Below are 27,822 nucleotides of genomic sequence, written 5' to 3' on the forward strand. Positions count from 1 at the left end.
TATAACCCATTTTCAAAATGTAAATGCACGGGGAGAAAAGAAAAAGATCAAAAAATGAAGAAATGAGGGAGCAACATCAAAACTTGGACATATACATGGTCCTTCTCTAAAATCCTGTGAAATTTTCAATTTAATAAATAAAAAATTATCATTACAACTTTTTAACTATATATGATTTTTTGACTATATATATGATTATTGATTAGTAAAAAAGCAGAACACCAATGAAGAAAATCAAAGCTAGCACCATCTAGAAAGACACTTCTCAGCCTCCAGACCATCAAAGAATATATCAGACTCTAACTCCCGATCTCGAATCAAAAGTGATCGGCCCATCAAAATTCAAGAAAAAGCTCTGCGAGCCAAAATATTGAGACTTAAACTACCAATAATTTATTGAAAGTCTAATTCACAAATAATTACTTTTTAATTATGTTTGTAGATTGTGATTTTCTTGTAGTTAGTGTGTGCTCCCACCACAGAGTTCTCTATGCCATCTACTTATAGAACAGATTCGTTTCTCTCTTTTAAATAAAAGAACCACCTCTTTCTTTTCTTTCATATTATTAAACGCTTCTCTCAAAATCACTCTTAACAAAAAATATGCATCTTCTCTCAAAATCTTCCATCACCACCACCCCTTTCCTCCTCCTTATTTTCTTCTTCTACTTCTCTTCTATCTCCTCTGCATCATATTCTGAAACATGCTCCGGCATAGTGCCGTTTCATCAACGCGCCGACACGATTTCAATAACCGATTTCGGCGGTGTTGGAGACGGCATAACCCTGAACACAAAAGCGTTCAGGGCAGCTATTTACCGGATTCAACATTTAAAAAGACGCGGCGGCACAGTCCTTTATGTGCCGCCGGGAGTGTTTTTAACTGAGAGCTTCAATCTTACTAGTCATATGACTCTTTATCTTGCTGCTGGTGCTGTTATTAAAGCCACACAGGTTGGTATTTTTCATCCACATTTTTTTGTTTTTGAGATAGTTTAGTGGAGAGAATTTATTTGCAACATAGAACAAAAATGAACATCATCAGAAACACTTATAAGTTTTCATCCACATTTTTTGTTTTATAAGTTTTTCCAACTACTTTCATAAATGTGTCAAAAAAACAAAAAAAAACTACTTTCACACATAAACCATATAAGGCAATTTAAGTAGCCTAAATTAGCATACAAAACCGACTTTTCTCGTGCAAAATTTAATTATCACTACTCTATGTTATTTATTTAAATTTAAAAAGTATTAATTTGAGTACTTAAGTGATTTAATCCATTGTAACAAAAAAAAGTGATTTAATCCATTTTCGTAAAAAACAAAGAAGAAATGATTTAATCCATTCTTATAAAAAAGGAGATTGAAATGTTGTTAAGGGAGAAATTATGTATACACCGACAATTTTTTTTAAGAAAAATTGTACACCGACAATACCTTTATAAAAAATACTGACAATACATGCATACAAACTCAATTATTATTTTTTTTGTTTTTGACTGAACTAAAGAATTACATTTAATTATAATTTTTTTTTACTGGAGAAGTATTATTAATATTTTTAGTAATGTATTATTTTTACATAAATATATATATATATCATGTTGAAATTCTAATTTATTATTTATTGAGGTTTGTTTGGATGAATTCGTTTGCATTATGATATGCATATGCTACTAATTTATTTGTTCTTGTTCACTTGTGAGTTGTGATGTTTTTATCGCAGGTTATAGGAAAAGATAAATAACATGATTTAATACACTAATTTTTTTTATGAAAAAACTCTATAGGTACAAGAAAAAAAGTATTCAAATTTAGTGAGTATAAAATTATCTAGGAAGGAGTATATATAAAATTAGTAAATTACTCCCTCCAGTCCTTTTTATAAGGAACAATTTGGAGAGAAAAATTTGGTCCTTTTTATAAGAAACAATTATTAAATTTATCCTTACAATTCCATTTTTACCCTTATTAAATTGTATCCATTCTAAAGTTATGCATTAATTAGAGTGATATATTCCCTAAGGATAAATTAATACACCAAGGTTAGTTTTGGAATAGATTGTAAAATTTTAGAAATTTTATTAAGAAAGATAAGGTTTCTTGATACGTGTGCTTTTTCCAAATTATTCCTTATAATAAGGACCGGAGGGAGTACTATCGAGTGGCACACACTACCACCACACAAATTTTCTAACTTCATACATGCATGTGGACTGACGTTGGAGATCTGGAAAATCGCTCCCCATAACAATAATACTATAATAGGTGTTTTGCACAAACTTTCATTCCCCATTTTCTTTTCTTTGTGGTAAATCTATTATTTTTCCCACGTAATTATAGAGATTAATATATCAAATCTTGTGAAATTTAAATTGATGACAAGTTCTACCTAAGATGAATGTTCAAGTGAATAATCGAACTCAGAACCTTAATTAATATAGAAAAGATTCGCACATTTTTATCTAAATGTTCTTGGGCCATTCCCCATCTTATATGAATAAGCTCTTCCTAATTCCTTGATAAAAAAAAAAAAACTCTTCGTAATCCGCCAAAAATCAGCCTAGTTTTTAGTATATCATATTAAGTGCATTGTGTACCTTTGGCGGTAGCCAATCACATCTAAATTGTCTAAATTTGACAATTCAGATTTTAAAACTCAAATTTTAAATTAGTTAAAATCTAAACTTAAAATATTGACCATTTAATTTTGATTGCACGGTCTAGGTAAGATACTCAACAAAATTGAATGAGTAGAAGAAGTGGAACTTAACAAATTTATACTTGTAATTTAGCAATTTTCATGGAAAAAAAAAAAAGAAGTCATTTTTCAATTGGAAATAAGTTTTTGACATGATAAAGCTCTACAAAGTTGTGGATCTATCTTGAATTGAGTCTATTGGTACAGTATGTGTTCATATGTTCCATTGAATATTGTATGGTTAAAAATAGGACTATAGTTAATGGGTTGTCGGAATTACAGCTCATGTCCATCAACTATGGTGGACCTAAGCCTAAAAGGACTCAAAGCATTGGTGGGTCTATGATCTGCATGGTTGCATGTGCATATGTTGATATTCACAACATTAACAATTGCCATATTATGTTACTTACATAGTAGTTGTTTTGTTGTCTTTATAATTCTTTGATTATCAAGTGGAATTGGGATTTTTATTTATTCTTTTAGTGATTTTACCATGTAAATGTGATGCATTTGTTGAAATTACAAAAATATGTGCTAGGCTGCTAGCTTATATAAAATGAAGAGCACCATACTATAAAATCTTGCTTAACCAAAATGTTAGGAAGAGTTGGTAACATGATTCTCAGCCCAGGAAAATAACTCAAGTTCTATTTCTGGAGTCATCAGAGTATCTTGGGACGCTTACTGCATGTCAAATACCCTAATTAAGCCTTCGGGATACATGTTAGCAAATAACAATAAAATAAAATCTTGTTTGAAAGTTTTTGTTAAAAGCATCCAAACTGTGTAACTAATTTTTATTTCTGCTTTTAATTTCAATATTGGAAAGCTTTGCTTGTCACATATTAAAAGTCTTGTTAGAGAACTCTTTGTTGATCATTATGTTCTTCCAAGCGTTCTTAATGTTCTTCATCTTTTCATTCTTTAGAGGTTACGGAATTGGCCTTTAATTGCACCCTTACCATCTTATGGAAGAGGAAGAGAGCTCCCTGGAGGAAGATATATAAGTTTTATCCACGGCAATGGAGTTCGCGATGTAATAATCACAGGTAGGTTATAATACATTACTCACTTGATTTCCAAATTCACATATCATACCACTCTGCAATATTCTAAATTTTGAGTACGATCGCAGTTGTAGTTACACTGTGAACCTTGATATTACAGTAAAAATGTAGACAAATTAGCTGACACGGTAAAGAATGAGTAAAGAATATCAAAGTATAAATAAATGAAATGTAAACTGGTTTTCGAGTGTAAAGAAGAAAAGAAAATTGCATACTGAAACTAATCTCATTTAATTTTTTCACTTTTAATTACATTTTGACTCTTTATCATAGGTGAGAATGGGACAATTGATGGCCAAGGAGATGTGTGGTGGAACATGTGGAGGCAAAGAACTCTTCAATTTACAAGACCAAACCTTGTTGAATTTTTGAATTCAAGAAATATTATTATTTCAAATGTCATTTTCAAGAATTCTCCCTTCTGGAATATACATCCAGTTTACTGCAGGTATAATTCAATGTAATCATAAGTGTCATATGTCCAACAGTGGGACATGCCTGGAGTGTCTGTGCTTCATAAATTTGTCACCATTGTACAAAAATGCATCATAGGGACAGAACTGAAATCTAATTCCAAAAATTCTTCCTTCTTTGCAGCAATGTCGTTGTTCGATATGTCACAATTTTGGCGCCTCGTGACTCTCCTAACACTGATGGAATTGATCCAGGTAAAAATACTGATACAGTAAGTGGAATTGCTTTTAAGTGATTTTTCAAATAAAATAAACATTTTTATTTATGCAGATTCAAGTTCAAATGTCTGCATAGAGGACTCATACATATCAACAGGAGATGATCTTGTGGCTGTAAAGAGTGGATGGGACGAATACGGTATTTCATACGGTCGTCCTAGTTATGGCATCACAATCCGGCGTCTAACCGGATCATCTCCATTCGCCGGCATTGCCATAGGCAGCGAAACATCAGGCGGAGTACAGAATGTACTCGCGGAACACATCAACCTCTTCAACATGGGAGTTGGTATCCACATTAAAACAAACATTGGAAGAGGAGGACTTATCAAGAACATTACAGTGTCTAATGTGTATATAGAAAATGCAAGACAAGGAATAAAAATTGCTGGTGATGTAGGTGATCATCCAGATGAAAATTTTAACCCTAATGCTTTACCAGTTGTGAAAGGAATCACAATTAAGAATGTTTGGGGTATGAAGGTTTTGCAAGCTGGTTTGATACATGGATTGAGAAATTCACCTTTTACTGAGCTTTGTTTCTATGATATTAACCTTCATGGTGAGACAGGAACATCAGCTAGATCTTCTCCACCTTGGAAGTGTTCTGATGTTTTTGGATTTTCTCATCAAGTTAGTCCTTATCCATGTTCACAGCTTAGCAGCCAAGAATCTGGATCATGTACCAATAACTCTTGAGCTATATAGCACTGACACTTCATATTGAAAACGTGTCTGAGTATCCGACATCAAAATGACATTGACACTTGTGATTAAATACAACTACTTTTCCAAATTATTACCGATTTCCTCGTGATGGTGTCCATGTCATAGTTGTGTCTGGGTCAGTGCTTCATCGCTTCTGAGTCCTGAGCTCTTAACGTATTGGTATTGTAGTAATTAAGAGTTTATTTTATTTATTTGTTATAATCAAAGCAAATGAATCACCTGCTTTTGTTTTATATGATTTAATGTGCAAGGAAATTTATTTATTTTACTTATTGTGTGCCGAGGATCATGTGATGAACACATGCATCAATTCTGAGGATCAAATGTTAATTTAGATTCTTTTAAAAAACTTTGAAGAAGTTTGCAATGTTAATGTGAAGGGCTATAGCATAAGTCTCCTTCACGACTCACAAGTTGTGCTAGAGGCTATTTCATGCATCGCCTTAACAAGGTAGTGATACCACATATTAGAGAGAATTCTCAACCTCACAACAAAGATAAATTTTGTTAAAGTAATTGCTTTTGAGATATCGAATTATTTAGTATGATTAATAATATAACGGACATTCATGCTTTTGATTTTTTTGAATAGACCTAAATGGATTGGAATTGATCTATTTTGCTAAATTGTTGTGAATATAAAATTGGTTAAATTGCGGTTTTGGCCCCCCACGTTTCATAATTGTGCGATTTTGGCCCCCCACGTTTCAAATGTGCGATTTTGGCCCCCCACGTTTCATAATTGTGCGATTTTGGCCCCCCACGTTTCAAATGTGCGATTTTGGTCCCCTACGTTTGCCCCCTTTTGCATTTCTTGGTCCCCGTTGACTATTTTGACCAAAAAATTGATGACATGAAATATTTTTTACACGTGTCTTAATTGTATTGGCCAACCAAAATTTATTATTATTTTTTTAAAAAAAAAATAATCAAGGAAAGGTCACGTGATTTTTTTTTTGGGGGGTTAATTTCTTTTTCCGGCAATGTCCTTTTGTATAATGAATGAATATTTTGAATTTGAAATATTTTGAATTATGATTTTTTTGTTAAACCAATTAATGAGACCAAGTTTTTAGATTCTGGTTTTTCAATATAGCATAATCAATTCTTTAAACCAATTAATGAGAATTTGGTAGAAGCAACTGCATCAACATAATATTTGTGGTGGAGAATAATGTTCTTGAAAAAGTCACGTGACCTATCCTTTTTTTTTTAAAAAAAATAATAATAAATTTTGGTTGACCAATACAATTAAGACACGTGTAAAAAATATTTCATGTCATCAATTTTTTGGTCAAAATAGTCAACGGGGACCAAGAAATGCAAAAGGGGGCAAACGTGGGGGACCAAAATCGCACATTTGAAACGTGAGGGGCCAAAATCGCACAATTATGAAACGTGGGGGCCAAAATCGCACATTTGAAACGTGGGGGGCCAAAATCGCACAATTATGAAACGTGAGGGGCCAAAACTGCAATTTAGCCTATAAAATTTCAATTGTCTATAGCCATGATATTGTCACAAAAAAAGTCTTGGCTTTATGCAAAGTAAGACCTCTCTGGATGAATGTGGAAAGCAACCATCTTCTTAGAACTTCAATTCTTTAATTTTTTGATATACTATAAAATAATAAAAAATACGAAAAACTAAAAGCCGAATGTTTTGTTGTCGACCGAAAGATTAGTCGCATAAAAGCCAAAGAATAGGGTCTAACTCTTAGGTGAGTTCTCTCATCTCAACCGAATTTTCTTCATATGTCAGAAATCGAATCTCTCACTACATATTTAAGGGAGACCAAGACTGTTAGCACTTAGACCAATTCATCGGTGAATAGGGTCTAACTCTAAACCTTACGGTATCTTTGGGCTCTTATTACTATACCCGAAGCCCAAACCCCAAACCCATTTGTAAGGCTGAAAGTATCTCTCTTGACGCCGCGTCATCATTTCAAATATTTCCGAGTCTTCTCCTTCCGCATCGTCATCCTTAACATTCATCACACTCCAACGACCACATTGCATAAAACCCAAATGCCCAAAGATAAAAACAAATTATGGTTACTCGATTATCAACAAAATTCATGAACATATGCATAGCTTCAATGTGCAAATCCAAGGAAATTGTTAAAGCTGAATCTGTTTTAATAGATGGCATCAAATTAGGACTACTTCCTGATGTTGTTACATACAACACATTAATCGATGGTTATTCTCGTTTCGTTAGCATCGATAGAGCTTACGATGTTCTTAATAGAATGAAAGAAGCAGGGATTAACCCTGATGTTGTTTCCTACAATTCATTAATGTCAGGTGCTGTTAGAAAATCTTCATTTTCTAAAACCCTCCAACTGTTTGATGAAATGACTCAATCAGGAATAAGTCCTGATGTGTGGAGTCATAATATATTAATGCATTGTTTGTTTAAGCTTGGGAAACCGGATGAAGCGAATGAGGTTTTTAAGTATATAGTTGAGAGTGGTGAAATGTATCCTTGTATGTCGACTTATAATATTATGATTAATGGGTTGTGTAAAAATGGGTATGTTTCTAATGCTCTTATGTTGTTTAGGAACTTGCAGCGTAAAGGGTTTGTTCCTCAAGTTTTGACTTATAATGCGATGATTAATGGGTTATGTAAGGCGAAGAGATTAGCGGATGCGAGGAGGTTGCTTACGGAGTTTTGTGATTATGGTTATGAACCGAATGCCATTACTTATACGACAGTTATGAAGTGTTGTTTTCGGTGTGGGAAGTTGGAGCAAGGGTTGGATATATTGTCAGAGATGAGGAGTAAAGGTTACACATTTGATGGGTTTGCGTATTGTACTGTGGTTGCTGCGTTGGTAAAGACAGGAAGGATTGAAGAAGCTGATGAGATTGCTGAGAAGATGATGAGTAATTGTTTGGCACCTGATCTTGCTTCTTATAATACAATGATAAACCTTTTATGCAAGCAAAAGAGGTTCGATGAGGCGTTGAAGTTGGTGGATGAGATAGAGAGACAAGGGCTGAAATGTGATCAGTACACGCACACAATTATAATCCATGGTTTTTGTAAGAATGCCAATTTCGAGGATGCTAAGAATCATTTGGATTACATGAACACGTTGGGTTTTGGTTTTAATTTGGTGGCATTTAACTGTTATCTTGATTGTTTGGGTAAAGCTGGTCATATTGATGAAGCAGTGAAGGTTTTTGATACTATGGAGGTTAAAGATTCTTTCACTTGTACTATCTTGGTGCACAACCTTTGCAGGGCTAAGAAGTTCATTTTTGCTTCCAAGGTTTTGGTTTTTTATATAAAATCTGGCTTTCAGATCTTAAGGGCTACTCAAAGAGCTGTTATTGATGGTCTCTGTACCGCTGGTTTTAACAATGAAGCAATGAAAGTTAAGTCAAAAATCCGGTCGGCTCGATTGAAGCATTGATTACATTGCAATTGCTGTGTTTAAATTTGGGGTGTGCATTGAATATTTGAACAGTGTTAAGCTTACAAAAGAATTACACTCTGATTTCTGATACATTAATCCGGTGATTTGATGGCAGTAACTGTCATTCAATGGGAGACTGTTATCATTATTATGCTACAAGGCATTTGGTAATTTGCTGATAAACTAGGCCAAATGCTATATCTTTTGATGATTTTTGCTTGGTCTTGCTGGATAAATAGCTTTTCATGATATTAATGTTGACTAATGAAGTTCTCATGGAAAATGAAAACTAATACTGTACACAAAAAGTACAGATTTTTTTTTTTTTTTAAGGAAAAAAAGTACAGAATTTGAGTGAACCGAAAATGACAAATTTAAGTGTATTTAGGTGTATTTGCTCCACCCCTGTCTTAGGAATGTAGATCTAAAAACTTATACAACATATCAGGAACTATCTTCTGACCTTGAGAAATGTTCAACTGTTTTCCCTAGGTGAGCCATTGCTATTTTTGAGTTACTTTAAATTTTTTCCAATCATCTATATATTAAACCAACTTGGTTGATGCCTTATTGGAAAATGCTAACTAGTGCCCCGGGTGCGCTAGTTAAGGAAACTAAAAATAGGAAAGTTGTATTGGAACTTGTGTAAACAATATTTTTAAAATATAAAAAATCTTATTTTCAATGCAAATTGTTTTTTAACTAGTCCCAGGCACTAGTTAGCATGACCCTTATTTTTATTCTGAAATCTTTGGTAATTGTGTAATGTCAGATTGTCAGGTCAGTGTGGTTCCAATGGAGCTCTAGAAAGCTGAGGGACCTCTTGCATGGTTCAGAAAAAAAAATACATTCTCACCTATGATAATAAAAATGGAGACTGGATGCTTGTAGGGGATGTGCCATGGGAGTAAGATGTATATAAATTCTGTTTGTGCTTTTTGCATCTTTGTTTATCATTATACTTTTTAAATGTATTGTAACTATATTTGGTTTTGAGACAATGGAGTACATGCTTTAGTAACTGTATAGTCTAAAGAAAATAAGTAATCTTAATTGATGGGTAAAAAACTGAATATGTTTCCATTTGCCAAGAGTCGGTTAATTTCTAAATGAATAGTTCATTGTAGGTCATATTGGACACTAGTTTTAGGCAATGTAAAGTCTAGACACAAGGAGATTATGGTAATATATACAAGTCTGCTTTGGAAGTCACCAAAGAACGAGTGATCCATATTTCTGGGTTGAATTATTTTCTACTTAAATCAAGTTGCAAATTAACACCAACTCTATAATAATATTGGAAATGACTATAGAAATCGTGAAATTAGTATCAGACTAGAAAATCTGATAATGGCTGTGATTTTGTTGCTGAATAGTATTTTAAGTCTATTTCATGGGCTTCTCTATGTAGGTATTAAGTGCTGATACAAATTCTAGTCTCTGTTTGAACCTAGAAAATGGACTGAATGAATGATATAATGAGATTTTCTTTCCTCTGGTTTGCATCTCCCTCACTAAATTGCAATCCCTCTTTTTTATGTTCAGGATGTTTATTGATACTTGCAGAAGGCTGAAAATCGTGAAGGGTTCTGAATCCTGATGCCATTGGCTTAGGTATGTATTCTCAGTAAATGATTCATTTGACAGTCACTACAATTCATATGAAATGTTGGAAATATGGTTTAGTTAATTGAGAGTGGAACAATGAATTAAACTGGATTCATCCATCTTGTTCATGCATTTTAAGATTCATGAGATTTTTCATATGCATGTATCTTAGTACTTTCAAGCAAATATTACTTTCTGGGAGTTATTATTCAAACAGTTAAATAAATAAGTTGTATCACATGTATCGAGGTGTTTGTGTATCTAAAATATCCATGTACTAGAGCATTTGTAAACAAACCAAGAAAAATTAAACCTTAGTATATGGGTCTTGATGTTATTAGAGGTGAAAAATATATCTCTTATAATTTATCGTAAATTAACATTTAAGAAAGGGTATATTTTATCTGGATTCTGGACTTATCTTTAGTATTCTGGGGCAAAGCTGAAGGTTACATTATAGCCGATTTTCTAAGTGTATTTTACATCAATTAACGGTACACAAATTCAACACAATGAACTGGTGACAAACGAAGATAGTGAATTGTCCAAAAAAATAAAGTCATCGCACATCATTTTATAGTCCCCACCGTACCACCGTAACTCCCCTGCAACACTCTGCTGCAGCATCACTGTGAGGTTATGTGTAGAGGGGAGAAAACCTATGCTGCCTTAACCACTACCATCCTCCACTCATGTCTCTTCCATGGTGAACACCCCCCAACCATTGCCACCTCCTCCAGTCTTACACACCTCTAGCCTTGTTGTTGCTGTTCCACCATTATGTCGCCGCAACTACCCTGATTTAGGCTTGAATGAAGAAATTTAATTAGAGAGAGAATTCAATATTCTTGAATTAGTCATGCACTAACCACACTTGGAAATATTTTAGATTTTGCTTGTTGTGAGACACTAAAACTGTGTACCGAGTTTCCCTAAGGGTCTGTTTGGCAGGGGGATTTTGCAGGGTTTTGGAAGGCTACATCTATATTTTAGTATTCATTGAGATTTTAAAAAATTGAAAGAGTACCATGATATATGATCATATAATATAACAATTCAATCACACTTCCTTCATTTCTGGAAACATTTTATAGCTTCTCTAATTTAGAAAAGAAAAACAAGCCCTCCCCTCCCTCCCCTCCAAAACCCCCCTCCCAAACAAACCCTGAAATTGATTCACAAACCTTTTTCTACAAAGATGTCTTTATAGTAGGTAGTTGAAATTGCTTGCTTGATTAGAAACTGATGTTTTAACTTTAGCTTGATTGGTTATGCTGGTAGCTGAACTTATATATATAACCATTTGTGTTTGTCTTATGCAGGTTGCCTTCATTTCAATGAAACAAAATGTCAATTCAAGGGACTGTAGTGACCGTGACGAGAAGTGAACTACTGCCTCCATCCGTAAAAAGCAGAAGGCTGATTAGTTAGTGACAGAGCTCAACAAAGAGAAGGCAAAAGGCTTATGCAGAGAAAGCGCAAAATAGAGAAAGCAAATTGTATTGAATTGGTATTTTAGGGAGGGAACAGAAAAAAGTTGCTAAATTGTACTTGTAATACTTAAAGAGTCATGTACTAAATTGTAGTAATAAAAAAGGGATTTGGATCCTCTCCAATTTTGTACTGTATCTTATTGAATCAAGAGAGTTGGTTTATCTCACTGTGAAACCATGATATTAGTGAATGTTGTTCTCACTAAACAATTGTCATGTTCTTTCATATGATTGATATTAACTTTTGTATATCTTTGTGTTAACTCTCCGGTTGTCATGGAAAAGAGACTCTAGTAATCTGAAGTTCAACTGTAAGGTAAGTTATAACCAAGAATTGTTCCTTCAAGAAGTCGAACTCAGATTTTTTCAATCGAACAATTCGTCCTAATGAAAGCTCATTAATCACGTGAGCGCCAAATTACTTTGTTTTTTTTTTAATACTATAAATTTTTTCTGTTTTTTTCTTCTTCTTTTTCATAAACATATATATTTTTTTAAGAATTCTTTTGGATATCATGGTGCTGATATTTTATACAGTAAGTTAATAGTAATTTGAGGTTCAAATTTATCCCTCAATTTTTTATGGAATAGATGTTCTAGTAATATGAAATGTCTTTCTCCGATATTAGTTTTAAATGTTTTTTATGGAATAGATTTTATACCTCATTGATTTTTCTCCGATTTTAGAGTTTTCCACCTTATAATTGAAATGTCTTCCACCCCTCCATGATGTGGTTCATATGGTGAAATCATTTTTTTTTTTTGAAACAGCAAATTTATTAATTCCACAAGAGTACAATCAGGAAAATAAAGGGAACAAATACACAGGAAAGAAAACAAGAATTCCCCCACCTAACTATCGAAAAAACAGCCAGAAGATAGGCACCAAAACTCAAAACACCCAAAACAAAAACTACACCAAAACTCTCCCAACACAGAACCTGCAAAGACAGGGGAAAAATCACGGGCAAGAGAGAACCAAACAACAGAAAAACTTCAGTGATCAAAGCAATAACCAGGATTCCAACTCCATTCATAATATAAACACCGGGTGGTCTTCAATTTATGGGCACTCCATTTCCAAGTTAGCACTTTAATATCCTCTGCAAACTCAGCTGCAACCTTGATCGAATTATTAAAAATCACCTCATTTCTCGCCCTCCAAATTATCCACAGTGTAGTATGCCAGACAAGCCTATACCCTTTTCGAGCCTTTTTAGATCTAGCAAAACCAGAAAGATACTCAAATAAAATAGATACTCAAATAAAATAGACAAGTTAGGAGGCATAACAATAACTACACCCAGCCACCTAAACATCTCAGCCCAAATACTAGCAGCAAATTTACAATGCAGAAAAAGGTGAGTCGACGTGTCCATTGACCCCGTACAAACCACACAGCCCCTGGAGTCATCAGCCCGGAGAACCCCACAACGAGCTAAATTATCTCTCGTTGGTAAACGGTATGAAGCAATTGCCAAGAAAACGCAATTATTTTAGAGGGAGCAGGGCTTCTCCAAATCTGTTGAAACACGTTGACCTCACTCCCCATACCATCCACCACATCATTCAATTCTTTGAGAAGGAGAGAATATGTCAACTTCACCGAGAAAACTCCTTCCGGTTCTGATTTCCACCACCACCTATCGGGCTCCGTCGTAAACCGCACCCCTTGAATAAGATCCTGCAACCGACATACTAGTTCTTCCTCCCAAATAAAGAGTCTCCTTCTCCATATGAAATTCCAGCTCATACAAGTTCCATTAACCACTGCCAGAGTCGCCTCCGCTAACCAGACCTGCTTCCAAAATAAAGAAGCCCGATTGTGAATTCTCCTCGTAATTGCTTCTGAAAACCAATTCTTGGATTCCACTAACCCCTCTATTGCGCAAATCTCCTTCCACCAGTTCGACGCAATTCTCACTCCCGGAATCACACTATACGTAACAGTAACACTACAGCAGCTCCCTGCCATACTTTGCAACAAGAACCTCCTTCCATAAAGCCGGAGCATCTTGCAACAACCTCCAACGCCACTTTGTTAGCAAGCTAAAGTTGACCACTCTTACATCCCTCACACCTAAACCCCCATCCTTCTTCTCCCGGCACACTGTTTTCCAACTAATCTTTCTTCCTCCCTTCACCCCTCCCCATAAGAATTCTCTTTGGATACAAATCACCTTTTTCACCACTTGGTGAAATCAATTATTTGGTTTTCCAGTCCATTCAAAAATAAAATTGATTTTTTAGGTTGGTTCATTTATGTTGGTTGGTTTGTTGTGTGATCGATAGACGGCGAACAAAGGTTTCGCACCAGCAATGGCTGTGCCTTTCTCCTTGTTTGCATTTCTAACTTTTATTCAAATTTATGAACATGTGGTTGGTTCTAGTGCCTTGGACCAAATTGATCCAAAGGCACCCGCTATACAGTCACACAACCGCAATCCTCTGGATAGAATGTTTTCTAGCATATGCATATCCATATGTAACTAGTTTAGTAGTGTTTGTCTTTGCTTAAGCTTGTGTACATATTATAAGTTATAACCCACATGATATTGATAATAATGAACTGACATATTAAGCTTGTGTACATATTATAAGTTTGTTTGCCTAAAAAATAAATAAATGAATTGTTTTTAAAAATAAAATATTTTTATGTGCCATACATTTTTAAAAAAATAGAAGTAATTTAGTAGTTGACTCGCTAATTGTCGTCAACAAAAACGATTTATCAATAGCAAACATATTATTTCCTCATTCATCATCAACTAGTATAATTGTTGGTGGGAGTGTAATCAGTAGCATTAACAACATATCATAGCATCATTCTATTAAATTACCCTAACAAACACATAACTAATTAACATAAAAACTTAGTAGTAGTAGTGTTACTGCTATTGCATCATCATAGTATAATACAAAATTAAAACTATAAATACATTATTTTCAAACACACACAAACCCTTCATATCTATATATAATCACCATCAACTTCAAGAATCAGAACAAGTTCAACAATTCATGAATCTTCTTCGCAAACCAACTCTTCTCATGATGATGGTGATGATGATGGTGATGATCAAGATCATGGTGATGATCATGACTATGGATTTGACGAGGATACAGAGACATCACCTGCGGGTAAAACATCTCGCCGTCGCGAATCTTCGTGAACCGTTTTGGGATCCGGCGATCTTTAGTATTGGCGTCTTTCGACAAAATCATGTCGTTACCGTAAGGGATCTGGCGGCGATGACCATGACGACAACGGTGGTGAGATAACGGGAAATCAAACGGCAAAGAACGTTGTTGTTTTTGTTGTGGACGGATGTGACGGTTGATAGGACGGAAATCGAGGAAATTTAACGGAACGTGATCGACGGAGTTTAGATTGAATGTAACGGTGTCGTATTGTTGAGGTTTTGAGCGCGTGGTGGTTTGGGAGTTGGATTCGGGTAACGGGTTTTGGAGATCGCGGGCGCGTGAGAGAGTGATGGTAAAGAGGAAGAGTAAGATGGTGAATCTGGTTGCCATGGTTGGTGTTTGGGTTTTTGGAGGAGTAATGGAAATTTGTGTTGGAATGAAGGAAGATTTGTTATATAAATGGAAATTAGGAAATGGACGAAAGTATAAAAAAGGTTTTGAGTGGATGACTTTTTGAGGGAGGAAATTTCTTGCCAGTAGTTACTGTAGTAGTATAGACACATTTGTACAATTGGGTATCCGTGGAGATATTTAAAGAGATTAATGCATCTAAGCCGACGGAGTAAAACAATTTTACACAAATAACCAATAATATTTTATTTTTCTGCGATATCACTCCACTAATGTATGATTATTTGGAAGAGTTGTGATTTCTCGTTTGATGTTTGTGTAAATTTTCATTCATTATACCGACTGCTTATCATTTTTAAACTCATATTTAAATGACTTGTAAAATTGGTATTGAGATCATGGTTGTTCTTCATGGACTTGAGTTAATGTTGGGTTAATGGATTGGAATATAGTTTGATAATGTGACTCGTTGCAAGCAGATTCATTGATTAGAGATATTGGAGTTTTGCATTATCAAAATTTTGCAAACGAGATTCATGGCATTCTACAATTGTTACATAGAGATTTGAGTGTTGTTCTCTATTGTTTTGATTTCCATTTCACCTCTTAGCTTTTGAAACACTTGAATTGTCGCTGCTTTTGTTAATAAGTCTTTGTTATCCACTTCTACAATACACCAGAGTTAGGTTATCATTATAAGTCACTCAGTATATATATTTATACAAATATTAAAATTGAGTTCGTGATGGTTTCAGAGTTGAATTCAGGTAACGGATTTTGGAGATCGCTGGCGCGTGAGAGAGTGATGGTAAAGAGGAAGAGTAAAACGGTGATGGTGTGAATAGTGAATCTGGTTGCCATGGTCGGTGTTTGGGTTTTTGAGGAGTAATGGAAATTTGTGTTGAAATGAAGGAAGATTTGTTATATAAATGGAAATTAGGAAATGGACAAAAAGTATAAAAGGTTTAGAGTGGAAGAAATTTTTTGCTTGTCGTATACGACACATTTGTACAATTGGGTATATGTGGAGATATTTAAATATATTTTTTTTTTAAGGTAAACAACATCTTTCATTAGATAATAAGATAAAGAGAGTACAAACATTGAGATACATATGTTAGGACATTCCCTAACCACATTCTAAAAACAATACAATTTACTAAACCAACCAAGGTTTGGACATCAATAAGCTTAAAGGAGTTAGAAACCAGTAAAATACTACAAAACCAATAGTTTAATCCAAGCAACCAAGCAAGATTCTTCCACACATGATAAGTGGGTTGAGGAACCACAGTCTTTAACTCTATCCAATTACGGATCATTTCTTTGGCTTGTGGACGCACATATCGACTATTCGGGTTCTCGAAATTGTTTAAACTCACCACATGTGAAGGAACCATTTCTTGAGTGGAGAAGATGAGCTGGTTTGCAGCAATCACTATTAGATTCTTACTCTCATCATGAATCCCTTCAGCCAAACATCTTTGAAGCATTTTAACAAACACCATAAGTGCAAACTTAACATAGATTAAACTGAAGAACAAAACACAACACACATAACAACAAGAAAACACAAAAACAATAACAATTGCAAATCTAAAAACACAATATCCCAATACTTTCATTTTTTCCGATGGTGGTGGCTCCGGTGGAGGCCGTTCTACATGGCCACAATTTCGTAAACAGTTTGTTGAAGTTTGGTTCAGATTTGAGAGCACCATAGCTTGACGGTTGCTGGAGGATTGAACAGAAAACGTGATGGTGGTTGATGGTGGTGGTTGAACAGAAAACGTGGAGGTTGAAGGTGGTGGTTGATCAGAAAACGTGGTGGTTGATGGTGGTGGTGGTGGTGGTGGTACAAAGGAAGGTAAAAGGATGGTAAAATAGGAAGAAAAACCCACATACATGGGAGAGAAACCTCCACAAGGGAGGAGACAAACTCTATTACAGAGGGAAGAAGCTCCGATGGCGGAGGGGAGACCCATAAAGAGGGGCGGCAGATCCACTAAACCCTAATTTTTAGAGAGAGGGGAGAACTTCTCTCTCTAAAAACCATCTCATTAATGTGACAACACAATAGATTAGTGGAGATATTTAAATAACCTATAAATAAAAGAGTTTAATTGATATGCACTAACGGTGTAAAATAGTTTTACACCATCGTCCAATAAATAACAATCATTTTGCCATGTCATGTCAATAAAGTGAGGTAAAGTTGGGCGATGTGGCGGGAAACATGTTTGGTATTGGTTGACAGTGTAAAATTATTTTACACTGTCGGTGCATATCAATTAAATTCTAAATAAAAATGGTATTGCAGTATATTTTGAATCTTTTGATTGAATATGCTATGTTTGTGTAAAATAAATTTAAGCAATTAATATTAATAGTTAGATGGTTTAGTGGTGATTGGTGTAAGACTTTGTAGTGAGAAACACAATTCGATTTTCATCACTTGATACTAAAACTGACTCTCGAACCAAATTATGCGGTACAGTAAGATGGATACCAGCGGTGAAAAAAAAAATTACACCGTTAGTATATAACAATTAAATTCTACTATTTTTTTGGGGAATAAATTCGACTATTTTGTTCGTGTAGAGACTAGAGAAGTCGGTATTCCCATGAAAAGTATTAATTTTTATGGATGGTAATGGGTAGGGTATGGGTAGGGTACTATAGTACCCATCCCCATACTCGCGGATTGGAAAAATACTCGTACCTATTCCCATACCCACATGGGTAACAACTTTTGCCCCCGTCCCCATATCCTATGGGTACCTAGATACCCATACCCGTACCCGTTACCCACATTTTTACTAAAAATAAATTGATTAATTATAAAATATCGTATAATTTTAATATGATTAAAAATATTTCCAAGATTTTATTATTGACTCATGAAAATTATAAACAAAATTATTACTAACCTTATGTTAAAGTTCATATTTATGTTAAATATTCACATTATTTTTGTATTATGTTATAAATAAATATTTTTATTAAAAATATGTAATAGTTTAATAGAGTTGTATTGTTTAAAATTGATTTACATATATTATTATATAATAATATAAATAAAATAAATAAATATATATTATGTGGGTATGAGGCGGGGTGGGTACTAAGGTACCCGTACCCGCACCCATACCCGTTCATTTTTGCGGGTAATTACCCATACTCATGCCCGTACCCAAAATGCGGGTTTTTACCCTACCCGTTGTGGATAATTTTTGCGGGTACCCTCTGGGTATGGGTCAAATTGTCATCCCTATTAATTTTTTTGTTATATGGGTGTTCAGTGTTCTCAAAATGATGTTATTTTCTGTTTATTTACGATCATAAAATTAATTTTGAAAAAAAGTTGTTGAAAACAACTTTTCATTTCGAAGGAAAAAATGATTTTTTTACTAAAATAATTTTTTTATTTTATAAAATTCTAAACAAACAAGGGCCTTTATAAAAATCTAGCCGTTTTGTAAAAATAGATATTTTCAACCAATTGTGTATGATAGTGTTGCGAATGTGTTCAGTTTAGGGTTTCTTCTTACACGTCTGCTTTTGCTACTCACATGTTGGGTTCGTTACAAATGATAGGTTTTCGGGAGGACTTATACACAACCGTTCGGGAAACTTTTTGAAAGGTTTTTATGGTGTTGCTTGAGTCAAGTGTTTTACATGCTAAGATAATGGTTATTCTTCATGGACTTGAGTTATGTTGGGTTAATGAATAGAATATAGTTTGTTAATATATATCGTTGCAAGCGGTTTCATTGATTAGAAATGGAGTTTGCATTGTCAAAATTTAATAGTAGTAGTAATTACTACTTTTTGGGTGTATTTGTTTAAGCTTTAAAAAAAATTATTTTTCTTAAAAAAATGTAAAGTTTTTTTTGTAAAGATTTTGAAGAAAATCTAAAACTATTTTCTGTTTATTTACAATCACAAAATTAATTTTGAAAAAAGTTGTTGAAAACAACTTTTCATTTTGAAGGAAAAAATTATTTTTTTACTAAAATAATTTTTTAAAAAAATAGATTTTTTTTCTTCTATAAAATATTAAACAAACGGGTCCTTTATAAAAATCTAGCCGTTTTATAAATAAATATCCAGCTGTAAGAAATAAAAATAAAAATCCAGCTGGTTAGTTTTTTTTTAATCCAGCTATCCGGCCCATAAAAGAAAAACTACCCGGCACATTATTAATAAACCTATAAATAGAAAACAACGCGCGATTGTTTAGAATCACTCTTCACTTTCTCTCTCTTCACTCTTCAGCACTCACACTCTTTCTCTCTGATTCTCATTGCGTTCACTTCACGCAACTTCTTCATTACACACACGATGAATTCGTCGAGATCCCAAAAAGAAAACATTGACAGATTCATTCCAAACCGATCCGCCATGGATTTCGGTTACGCTAATTCCATGCTCACAGAACCCTACCGGAAAAAGGTTAACTCATCGGCACCGATCACGACGTCCACCGATGCCTACCGGAGAGCACTCGCCGATGCTGCTAATCTCCCAACTAGAATCTTAGCCTTCCGCAACAAACCATCAAACCCTAGAAATGTTGGTGTTCCTCTTTCTCCCCCTTCCAAACCCCCAAAACCTAAACGACACATTCCTAAGGTAAATTAATAAATTCTTCTGCACACTCCTTTTTCTTTTAATTAAAAATGTTTTTTTTTAATTAAAAATGTAGTTTTTATGTGTTTGCGATAATGATTTTTCAGAACAAGTTTTTGATGATATGTTTGTGAAATGATTTTGCAGCATTCCGAGAGGAGTTTGAAAGTACCTCAATTGAGAGATGATTTCAGATTGGATTTATTAGATTGGAGTAAAAAGAATGTAGTTAGTGTTGCAATGGACACTAGGGTTTTACTTTTGAATCCTTCAAAGAAATCCGATGAAAAAATTGTGGGTGATGATTATGAAGAAGGTGTTTTTACAAGTGTTTGCTGGAGCCCAGATGGACGTTATATAACCATTGGTTTGGATAATTCCACTGTCCAGATTTGGGATGCATTTTTACCTAGAAAGGTAAATTGAAACCAAACAAAATTGAAACTTGGACTTATTGTATTGTTTTAAACTTAAAACTGTTCTGAACATTTGTGTTTGGTTTCATTTTGGTGACTGCAGGTAAGGGTATTGAGGGATGGACACAGCGGAATTGAGGGTTCGTTGGCTTGGAACGGTCCTATTCTAACTACAGGAGGAACAGACGGGAGAATAGTAAATCATGATGTTAGAGTGAAATCTCACATAGTTGGAAGTGTCAGGGGACACAAACAAGGGGTTTGTGGGCTCAAGTGGTCACCTCCAGGTACTCAGTTGGCGAGCGGAGGAAATGATAATGTTGTTCGCATATGGGATATTTCAGTTGATTCTTCAGATTCACGATCTACCGGTTGGCTTCACAGATTTGAGGAACACATGGCTTCTGTCAGGGCACTGGCTTGGTGTGAAGGCGATCATTGCATTAAGCTGTGGAACACACGCATAGGCGCATGCTTGAATTCTATTGACACAGGATCACAGGTGTGTGCATTGGCTTGGAACAAGAACGAGCGTGAACTTCTTAGCTCCCATGGTTTCCCTCATAACCAGCTTACCCTGTGGAAATATCCTTCCATGTTGAAGAGATCCGAGCTCAAGGATCACACCTCGAGGGTGTTGTACATGGCACAGAGTCCAGATGGGGGTACTGTTGCAACTGCATCCGGAGACAAGAGTCTGAGGTTTTGGAATGTCTTTGAAACCCAAACAGCAGCAGCAATAAAATATGAGCCCCCTTTTGCTAATTTCAATAGTATACGTTGAAGATTGCTCTGTTTGTGATTTTATTTAGTAGAATTTTTACTTGAGCCAACAGATTGTTGTCCCACAATGTGTGTATAATGTATATAGATACAATTGGGATATAACAAACATATATGTGATATAGCAAACATATTATTTCCTCATTCATCATCAACTAGTATAATTGTTGGTGGTAATCAGTAGCATTAACAACATATCATAGCATCATTCGATTAAATTACCTTAACAACTCATAACAAATTAACATAAAAACTTAGTGTAGTAGTGCTACTGCATCATCATATCATCATCATATTATAATACTAAATCGAGTTACTTGCGATTTAAACTTTCAATAAACGTCACATTGGTCGCATAATAATTTAGAGTGAAATTGTTAACGATATCAAGGACTGTGACGCAACCCATTATTGTAATGTAATTACAATAATGTTATCATGAACAAAAACATTAGTCCACAGTTTCTTATGAGATGATTCAAGGCAGACAAGCAAATTTCTTTCCAATCAAACAACCACCCAGAATCTAAACAATGAATATTTCATTAATTCCGGAAATAACATAATTTGTAAGCAAAAAACAAGATATAGATATTACATATCACATAGATAATTAATTTCCCTGTATAACCAAGTGTAACAATTATAAATAATGTCAACAGGAGATCTCCTTACCTAGTTCTAAAGTTCTGTATCTATAAAACATATCACCATAAAATACAAACTAAAACATATCACCATTGCTCGATAAAGTTGGCTCTTCAAGATTGCCGAGGACCAAGGCATACCCAATGCATATTCAGAATCATAATCTACCACCCACCTTAAAAGAGATCAAATGAAACTAAACCAAACAAGTGCATGGTATGGGGTGGAACATGCAGCACAAAATACATCGCTCCCACTCCACTTTCTCCATATCAAGTGATAAGAGGGGATTAGGAAGGATGCCTGAAGCCAAAATCAAACCATCAAATGAAGATGGCATGCAGTTACCAGGAGTTAAAATGGGCTTCCTCTATTTTAACTGTTATTATTTGGATTATCCCCAAAAGCAGCAAAGCCGCAGCCTTGAATCTCCTAAGTTCTGGCTTCAATTTCTGTCGCCAAATCTCCCAGATTTACCTGTGCCAAAATTTCCAAAGCCACTGGAACGGCCTGAACTGTTAAATCCTCCACCACCATATTTATCCGTTTTACCAGAATATTCCCCAAACCCCACTCTTGACCGACTTGAACCAGAGCCACCAAAACCACTGGATTTCCCATAGCCGGTCCGGCCAGATCCAGAACTACCACCAAAACCTGTACCGCCTGATCGACGATCCCTGCCTCCCAAAGAGCCGTATCGATCACCACTCATGCTACCAAACATGTCTGCTGATCCACTTTCAACAGTAATCTTAGGTAACTGAAACAAAAATATAGGTAAGATGCAAACTGTTAGTCATTACACAGTATAAAACAGTGATCAGTGGCCTAAAATGTAGGCAGCATAGAAGGGAAAATAATTACAATAGAAGTATAATTACAACACAAGAATGTATCATGTATAATATGCACATGTGGATACAACTGTAACACCACAATCAACACAAAAGGTCAATAATGTCCATCCTTGAAATATCATTTTATAAATAGTATCCATTTAAGGAAATATTAGATTGATAAAAGACTAAATTGTCTGCTAACCCAATTCAGTTAAAATGATAATTCACAACATCAATGCAAATCTAGTCATCTCATGATCATAATAACCAACTACATTATCATGCTTAGCATGGACAGCTATTTCCATTTCCTAAAACTTGAGACAGAAGATTCAATTTCCTCTTACTAATTATCCAGCAAAACATAGAGAACTTCAGCTGTTTTGAGATCACTTCCAAGTTGTTCCAAGCAACCCACCCACACAGTTTAGAATTTTTGGCATCTATCTTAACATGTTACAACTTATAACAAAGATTGTCTAGCAACTCTTTGCTCTAAACATTCCAGCACTAATAACTTAAAAGTTGTAATTACAAAATTCAAAACAGGTATTAAAGTATATTTTCATTCTATTTACTACTTAAGAAAACTGACCAAACACTTAGGGAAATTGGACAAGTATTAATGATCTTTTAAGCCCTCTGCTCACCGTATATGTTACGAATTCAAAAGGTAAAATAACCTATCAAACTTGGGTTCATGTATACGTACATACTTATAATCCTTTGAATCCGTCAAGATAACATCTACCATAAGCTACTAAAGATTAATAAGATGAACTCCTCAATTTAGGGATATTATTTCACTGGTAGAACTTAGTTTATAGATATAGAACACATTACTGGACTTGATTAAGATTTTCATCAACATGCAATTTATCAAAAATTAGTCCACAGATGTAATACAAAACCTGGTAAAAATATAATGATTGTTTTCCATGATTCCATCACCTACAAACTAATAACATGGATATTTAGTATGAACAGGCACTGGATGGGATTTATGGTAAGATGATAGACTATCCATCTGTCTGGCAACAAAGTAGAAAAGAAAGGACCACTTCGCATAAAAAATAAAGGATGTATATGAAAAGGAAGTAAAGAGGCGACCTCTTTGAATGTACATCCAACATCTCGCTCAATTGTCTTTACAGCCCTGGATTGATTTTCTGTGTGGACAAGAATAGCAGTTCCTTTCTTCCCAGCGCGTCCTGTTCGTCCAGATCGATGAACAAATATCTCTGAATTATTTGGAAGTTCATAATGGATTACCTATATGAGTAAACCAGGTCAAAAAATCACATAATAACAAACTGGGCAACAAATAACAATGGATGCTAATTTCAATGACAAATTGTTTGCATATAAACATATATCATATTAAGATTAAGTAAACAACTGTCAAATTAGAGACAAATTGCTGAATGAGTGTAAAGTTATTAGCCATGAATTGTTGAATGCTTAGAAGTTGTTTGCTGTTTATAAATTGCACTTATGTTGCAATTCAATTGGAATATGATCACCTAATTCTAACTAACTGACAGCTGCAGTGAGTTAGTTAAGATTGCCTAAACTAGATCCTAATGCAAAAAGTGAGCTCGAGTAGATATGCTCCTCAAATAAGAAGCAACTAAAAGGGAAACATGATCATATAAACTTCCTTCTCACACAAATTTTTGGGAAGTTCAAATTCAAAAATGGAAATATCCCACACCTATAGGAACTTTCCTTTGGCTACCCCCTCCCCCATATATTATGACACACCATGTCCATGTGTAGTTAACATACTATCTCAAATATATTCCCGAAAAGGTCATAGGAATGGAGGTACCATCATGTAGAAACTAAATGTTGTACTTGAGCCTCAATCAACTATCCAGAAACAAGGAATGGACATGATAAGATAACAAGCGAGTTCAAACTAAAAGTTTAGCAAAGTAGAACTTACAAGATCAACATTTGGTATATCAAGCCCACGAGAAGCAACATCAGTTGCCACTAAAACATTGAAATAACTGTTTCTAAAGCCAGTGAGAGTTCTTTCTCTCTGAGTTTGTGAAATATCTCCATGCAAGGCCTCACATTTAAGGGTTTTTGACATTATATGTGATAGTCGATCAGCATCACGTTTGGTTTGAGTGAAAACAATACACTTTCCTCCTTTAGCATGTTCCTATCAGAGCATAAATAGTTAAGACAGCAAAAGCAAATACAGTGATGCTAAATAAATTAGTTAAGACAGCAAAAGCAGGAAGGCAAATAAAGCTCAGACAAACTCAATTGCAATCACTTTTGGTAAACAAAAATAACTAAATAAATTTTAAAATAATTAGTTATAATAAACAGCAACAATAATTATTAATCATATATAACCCAAAAAACATGAGAAAATACATAATATGAAGTCTTACTTTTATAAGAGGTGCAAGAATTCCTGCTTTAGAATAGGCATTAGATGCAATAGAGTACAATGAAATTCCATCTGCCAACTTCTGATCAGAATCTCCAACCTATGACACATGTCAAATCTCAAACAGATTAATTTTCAGTCTCAAAAAAATCAGTACAGTCCAGTTCTTGCCAAATGTCAGGAAAACAAATACAAATCTACTACAACTTATGAGACAGAACGTGCTAGTTTATAGAGCAATTTTAAGAATACAATACGAATAATTTTTTTTGTTTGTAATTTTCAAGAGCTGTTATGAAACCATTTTTTTGTACCTTTAATAAAAAAACAAAATGATGTATGGATTTGGTATCATCTAGTCAAAAACATTAGTTAATGTGCTAAATGTATCAGAATCCCTAATCATGACAGGAGGAGTCACAACAATACGAGAACTACTCCTCAAGAAGATATTTTAAATTGGAATTTGTTTCATGACAGAGTCCAAATATTCAGCTTTTGTTAGGTATTGTTAAATTAATCGCCATAAAACCCTTTGGCCCATATCATACCGGACTAGGCACAATCCGAATAAAAAATGACAACTGAAAACCGCAATATCCTCCTACTTGCCGTGCCTAAACAGATTTGCATACTTACAAGATCAATTGTTAAGGGTTTGTTTAGGTAATTGCGTGAAATATTCTTTATCCAAGAAGGCATTGTCGCCGAGAACATAACAGTTTGACGCTTTGAAGGCAACTTCTGCAAGATAATCTCCACTGCTTCTTGAAATCCTACTTGAAGCATCTGATCAGCTTCATCAAGAACAACATAACTAACATCCTTCAATTTCAGTGAACCCCTTTTGAGAAGATCAATAACACGTCCAGGTGTGCCAACTACAATATCTACGCCACCACCAAGTTGGTGGATTTGTTGCTGAATAGGCATACCCCCATAAAGACAGACTGTTTCCAAGTTAGGTGCAGCCTCGTTGAATTCCTTTTCAACCTGACGTGCAAGTTCTCTGGTCGGTGCTAACACCATAGCCATAGGATCCCTTCTTTTCCTGCCATAATCAACCACAACAGTTTGCTTAGTTAAAGACAAAACTAAAAAACTACCAAGCAAAAAAATAAGGCAACAGAATCAATTAAACATATAATGTAAGTGTCAGTAAAATAACCAACCCATTTTTAGCATTAAACTTAATAATCTTATCCAAGATGGGTATCCCAAAAGCCAGAGTTTTCCCAGTTCCTGTTCTAGCTCGAGCAATCATATCCCTCCCTTGCATCGCAGGTTCCAGTACAGCTCTCTACAATAAATAATAAGAGAAGCACAAGCTGGAAATTACTAAGATTTATAAACAGCATGGTAATAATAAGTATGAATTGGTTTTCTGGAAAACTTAGCGAACAAATTTTTCGCCTTCTTTTTCAGCCCAAAATATCTCAAAGAAAATTTTAGAATAATAGTAAAACAGTAACATATTTCCGAATGAGAATCAACTCATTCCAGCCCAGTTGCTGCTTCAACTGATATATCAAGAAAAAAAAGTTGTTTTTGTGCAATTTCTATAAACAGAAACATTTGCCTACTTTTTTCAACCAAACTTTTGAAACAAAATGGAAATTTGACATTAATCAAACCATTTCAGCACAGCTCTATGTGCTTCTACTATCACTAATTTTTCGTGCAAAAAACTATAACTAACACTAAGGTACCGTTTGGCCTAGATTTTTTCCCTCTTCTTTTGAGCTTATGCAAACAGCTTATGCAATATAAATTAGGTTTTATGCTATTTTATAAGTTCATACTAGTCAAAATTGTATTTTTATAAGCTATTTTATTATAAACTACCTTGAAAAACTTATAATAATACATAAAAATTGCATAAGCTGATTGCATAAGCTCAAAAGTTTAGGGAAAAAAGCTAGGTCAAACAGTACCTAATAATAATATTGGAATAATAATAACAACAACAATAATAATAATAAATTAAAACTGAAATTTTTATAAGTTTAAATAACATACATATATGAAACTGAAGTAAACAAATTAAATTAAAACAAATATTACACAAATTAAATTTAAAAAAAATAAAAATGATTATTCAATGAACCTAAAGTGTATCGAACCGGAACATAGAGCATACCTGAATGGGGAAGAGTTTCGCGATCCCTTTCTTCGCAAGAGCATTAACAATCTCCTTAGAAATTCCAAGCTTTGCGATCTCAAGTCCTTCATCGCCACTACCACTGAAACCTTCATCATGCTGCACATCATCGTAATCCACAGCAAGTTGCGCACCACGAGAAACCAACGACGAGGAGTGAAAGTTCAACGGTTCAGATTTCGCGTGAAAAAGTCTGTCTCCTTTGCCGTAGACGGCGGAGGATAAGGCGAAGGTGCTGCGGTGACGAATTGGAAGTAGTTCGACGGAAGTAATGGCGGCGAAGAAACGCCGTGAAAATATGGAAGAAGATCTTTTGAGAATTGTGGATGTCATTTTTTTTTGTATGGAATGGGAGTGATGATTATTGGTGAAACCTGAAATGAAATTTGTGAGGTTTTGTTAGGGTTTTAGTTTTCAGGGTTTTAGGAGTGATAATCCTGTGTGGTCGAGTTTACATGTTTTAGTTGATGATGAGCCCTTGTTGACGGTACTTGATCAGACGATTCATAGAGTTGACTTTTTTTGGTCTCATCAAATAACGTTGGTCTTGTATAAATCGGTACAAACCATTCCTTTTTTTTTTTTTTTTTTTACAAAGCAAAGAAAAACTATAAAAAAATTATTCTCTAAGGAAGAAGGTTCTTATCGC

The 27,822-nt window shown here is 34.6% G+C and overlaps 5 protein-coding genes across 9 annotated transcripts; 3 read left to right on the plus strand and 2 right to left on the minus strand.

Annotated features, from left to right (window-relative positions):
* Positions 1–470: 470 nt before the first annotated feature.
* On the plus strand, positions 471–5,463 carry LOC123917290 (probable polygalacturonase). Its single transcript, XM_045968973.1, has 5 exons — positions 471–954; positions 3,636–3,756; positions 4,048–4,222; positions 4,372–4,442; positions 4,519–5,463. The coding sequence occupies exons 1-5, from the start codon at positions 604–606 to the stop codon at positions 5,163–5,165; spliced, it is 1,365 nt and encodes a 454-aa protein (XP_045824929.1). The 5' UTR covers positions 471–603; the 3' UTR covers positions 5,166–5,463.
* A 1,641-nt stretch (positions 5,464–7,104) lies between these two features.
* On the plus strand, positions 7,105–11,975 carry LOC123917291 (putative pentatricopeptide repeat-containing protein At4g17915). Of its 5 annotated transcripts, XM_045968976.1 has the most exons (5): positions 7,138–8,792; positions 9,014–9,117; positions 9,398–9,539; positions 10,171–10,239; positions 11,556–11,975. In XM_045968976.1, the coding sequence occupies exon 1, from the start codon at positions 7,249–7,251 to the stop codon at positions 8,620–8,622; it is 1,374 nt and encodes a 457-aa protein (XP_045824932.1). In that variant the 5' UTR covers positions 7,138–7,248; the 3' UTR covers positions 8,623–8,792; positions 9,014–9,117; positions 9,398–9,539; positions 10,171–10,239; positions 11,556–11,975. The 5 variants fall into 5 exon arrangements, with proteins under 5 accessions (XP_045824933.1, XP_045824931.1, XP_045824930.1 ...); XM_045968977.1 differs by having other exon boundaries at positions 7,105–9,117; positions 9,398–9,532; XM_045968975.1 differs by having other exon boundaries at positions 7,129–9,117.
* A 2,478-nt stretch (positions 11,976–14,453) lies between these two features.
* LOC123917292 lies at positions 14,454–15,426 on the minus strand. The gene has a single exon (XM_045968979.1). The coding sequence runs from the start codon at positions 15,258–15,260 to the stop codon at positions 14,727–14,729; it is 534 nt and encodes a 177-aa protein (XP_045824935.1). The 5' UTR covers positions 15,261–15,426; the 3' UTR covers positions 14,454–14,726.
* Positions 15,427–19,625: 4,199 nt separating this feature from the next.
* Positions 19,626–21,113, plus strand: LOC123915281 (cell division cycle 20.2, cofactor of APC complex-like). The gene is made up of 3 exons (XM_045966416.1): positions 19,626–19,916; positions 20,061–20,330; positions 20,433–21,113. The coding sequence occupies exons 1-3, from the start codon at positions 19,626–19,628 to the stop codon at positions 21,111–21,113; spliced, it is 1,242 nt and encodes a 413-aa protein (XP_045822372.1).
* Positions 21,114–21,713: 600 nt separating this feature from the next.
* On the minus strand, positions 21,714–27,585 carry LOC123917293 (DEAD-box ATP-dependent RNA helicase 9, mitochondrial-like). Its single transcript, XM_045968980.1, has 7 exons — positions 27,153–27,585; positions 26,185–26,312; positions 25,652–26,063; positions 25,014–25,112; positions 24,551–24,775; positions 23,713–23,874; positions 21,714–22,523 (listed from the first exon to the last, which is right to left on the minus strand). The coding sequence occupies exons 1-7, from the start codon at positions 27,504–27,506 to the stop codon at positions 22,206–22,208; spliced, it is 1,698 nt and encodes a 565-aa protein (XP_045824936.1). The 5' UTR covers positions 27,507–27,585; the 3' UTR covers positions 21,714–22,205.
* Between the last annotated feature and the right edge of the window lie 237 nt (positions 27,586–27,822).

The sequence above is a fragment of the Trifolium pratense genome, linkage group LG3 (assembly GCF_020283565.1).
Source record: "Trifolium pratense cultivar HEN17-A07 linkage group LG3, ARS_RC_1.1, whole genome shotgun sequence".
Taxonomy (NCBI): Eukaryota; Viridiplantae; Streptophyta; class Magnoliopsida; order Fabales; family Fabaceae; genus Trifolium; species Trifolium pratense.